The sequence below is a fragment of the Lipotes vexillifer genome, unplaced genomic scaffold (assembly GCF_000442215.2).
Source record: "Lipotes vexillifer unplaced genomic scaffold, Lipotes_vexillifer_v1.1 scaffold1063, whole genome shotgun sequence".
NCBI classification, from domain to species: Eukaryota; Metazoa; Chordata; class Mammalia; order Artiodactyla; family Lipotidae; genus Lipotes; species Lipotes vexillifer.
Genome location: NW_006799734.1, coordinates 769689 through 772249, shown reverse-complemented (window position 1 = coordinate 772249; position 2561 = coordinate 769689). Strand labels below are relative to the sequence as shown.

The window sequence follows — 2561 nt, the reverse complement described above, 5'->3', positions numbered from 1 at the left end:
GGGAAAGAGAAAGGCCACAGGCACCTCTCCAGGGCTCCCTGGGGGCGAGACCACAGGCACCTCTCCAGGGCTCCCTGGGAGCGAGGCCACAGAAACCTCTCCAGGGCTCCCTGGGGACAAGGCCACAGAAACCTCTCCAGGGCTCCCTGGGGGCAAGGCCACAGGCCTTTCTGGTAGTAGTTCCCCCATCACCTCCTTATCCTCAGGCACCGTTTCTGGTGTGCCATTCCCAATCACCTCCCAGGTGCCTTCAGGAACCTACAATCACTTCATGACCAGAAAGGAGGTGGCACAGACCAGGCACAGCGGGTGGCACTGCTGGGCTGGTTGAGGGTCTGGACAAAGCCTGCTGCCCTGTCTCCCTCCATCTCTCTCCAGGTTGTGAGGGCTACAGTGTGATGGGAGTCAAGGTGGGCTGCTGCAGGTAGGAGGTGGGCAGGTGATTCATCCCTGTGGCTGAATCTTGACACTGAGTATTTTCTCTGGGCTTACATTCCACCTGGTTCTCCAAGTCACACAAGAGGGCTTATCTCACCTGTATTTACCTGTCACCATGAAATGTGACACTGGAGTTTGCTGAACAGCACAGTGGTGGGGATGGCCAGTCGGTTTGTTTTGGGGAGAGGGAGTTTTGGGGAGAGGGAGCTGGGGAGTGCAGGGTGGTGGGGTGGGCAGCAGGAGGAAGCTGTGGTTAGGGGCTTCCCAGAGCAGGACTGACCACCTGCGGCCCCCCAGAAGCTGCCAGAGCAGGAAAGGAGCCCAAGCATTTGCACGGGGTTCCTGGTGTGAGCAGGGACTGGTTAGTGGGGTGGGGGTAGGGGTTGGAGAAGAGGGGGGACGGTATGAACGGGAAGAAAACCTGACTCTGAACACAGAAAATAAAGCCTGATTACACAGCTGGTAATTAGTAATTACTATTATGGGCGTTATTGTCGCTAATTATAGGCGGTGGCTCTGTGATTGTCCTCAGGCCCCCAGATGGGGGAAACGGGATCTTTCCTGATGCTCGGGGAGTCCTTGGACCTAGTAGGTTGGGGCCGCTGGAATAGGGAACTAGAGGATGGTGATCGGGTCGGTGTCCAGGGTACAGGTGGCCCAGGTCACCAGCATCACAGCATTCTGGGGGCATGGCCTCAGTTCTGTTGCCCCAAACGGCCCCCAAGCGAGGTCACCACTCAGGTCCCTGGATGAAATTCCCGCCGGGTGCCGCGTGCCCGAACGCAGCAGCAGGGAGTACACGCCTGGCGCCGGCTGCAGCTTAGGAGATGGAGCGCAAAGCGGCCCCGGGAGGCCAGGCAGGTATCCTGGGTGCGCTCCTCCCCTGGCCTCCAGGACCAAGCCACTGAGCGCAGCGCCGAAGCGGCCTGCCCGAGAGGTCCAAGGGCACAGGGAGGCGGGGAGGACCTTGCCCTCGGCGTCTGCGCCCCAGCCCCACGGGACACCAGGCAATCCGGAGCCACCCCCCAGCGCGCGCTCTGCCCGGCCGGGTCGCTCGCCGCTCTTCTGGCGGGGGCAGGAGAGGGAAGCCGGCTCCCCGGCCTGGTCGCGGCGCCGCCTCGGGCCGACGCGCTCCACACAAGTTTACTTCCCGCCTTTGCTCACCTAGTGGACAAACGAGGGGGTCCAGGCCAGGCTGGCCTCTCCCATCGCCGGGGTGGGGGCGGATTGCTTCCCTCCCGGCCGCAGTGGTCCTTTCTCCGCAAAGAAAAATGGTCCTTTTCCCTCACTCCCAAGAACCGACCATCTGCTTCCCTCAAGCTAGTGGCTTCCCGGCTGGGGTTGCCCTTTCTCAAAGTTTTCACAATTGGAAAAGCCTGCAGGGATCGGCCGCTTCCCGCTTCTCCAAGTGCAGCGAGGCCAGCCTAGCCCCTGCTTGATGATCTGTTAATACCTAGTGGGGGCCACGGGGACGCCACGCCCGCGTCGGGGTGTCGCTCCACGCCGGTTTCGTGGCACTTCCGCCAAAGATGACCCGGGGAGCCAAAGGCAGCATGGACCTCGGAGGAGAGGCCGCTCCCCGCCGGCTGTCATCGCGCTCCCGCCCGCCCCTTCCCCGCCGCCCGAACGGTGGAAAAGCAGGCGCCGAGGTGTTTTTTGTGAGCAAGCAGGACACACCTCGGCTGCGAAACTGCCAGCTGCGGTGTCCGACAGCTGTAAACCGGCGTCGACAGGTTGTCAGACAGCCCCGGGGGCCGGCGGGGAAGGAGCCCGCGGCCTTCGGGCCCGCACCCGCTGCCCGGCCGGTCGCGCGGCCACCGCGGGCGGAGGTGGCCCGGCCGGCGCTGGGCACCACGTGTTCGCCGGGAGGGGCGGGAGCAGCCGGCGAGGGCGGGCGGGAGCCAGGGAGGGGGCAGGAGGGGAGCCGGGGGCGGGGCCAGCGCTCAAGGGGATGCCAATCAAAGCATCAACTTCAAATTGTGTCTGAAAGCCCCGCCGCCGAGCGGAGGGCGGCCGCCGCAGTCGGCGCGCGATCGCGGATCCGGGCGCAGGCGGGAGCCGGGCGCCAGCGAGCACCCGGCCGAGGAGCAGCCACCGGCCCCCGCCTCCGGGCCGGCCCGAGC

The 2561-nt window shown here is 64.7% G+C and overlaps 1 protein-coding gene across 1 annotated transcript in view; it reads left to right on the top strand.

Annotated features, from left to right (window-relative positions):
* The first annotated feature begins 1967 nt into the window (after nt 1-1967).
* The window catches only part of IRX1 (iroquois homeobox 1), a 5967-nt gene continuing 5373 nt past the window's right edge, over nt 1968-2561 (top strand). The window contains exon 1 of the mRNA XM_007471923.1: nt 1968-2549. Within this exon, the coding sequence (XP_007471985.1) occupies nt 1968-2549 (582 nt within the window). The remainder of the gene's footprint in view (nt 2550-2561) is intronic.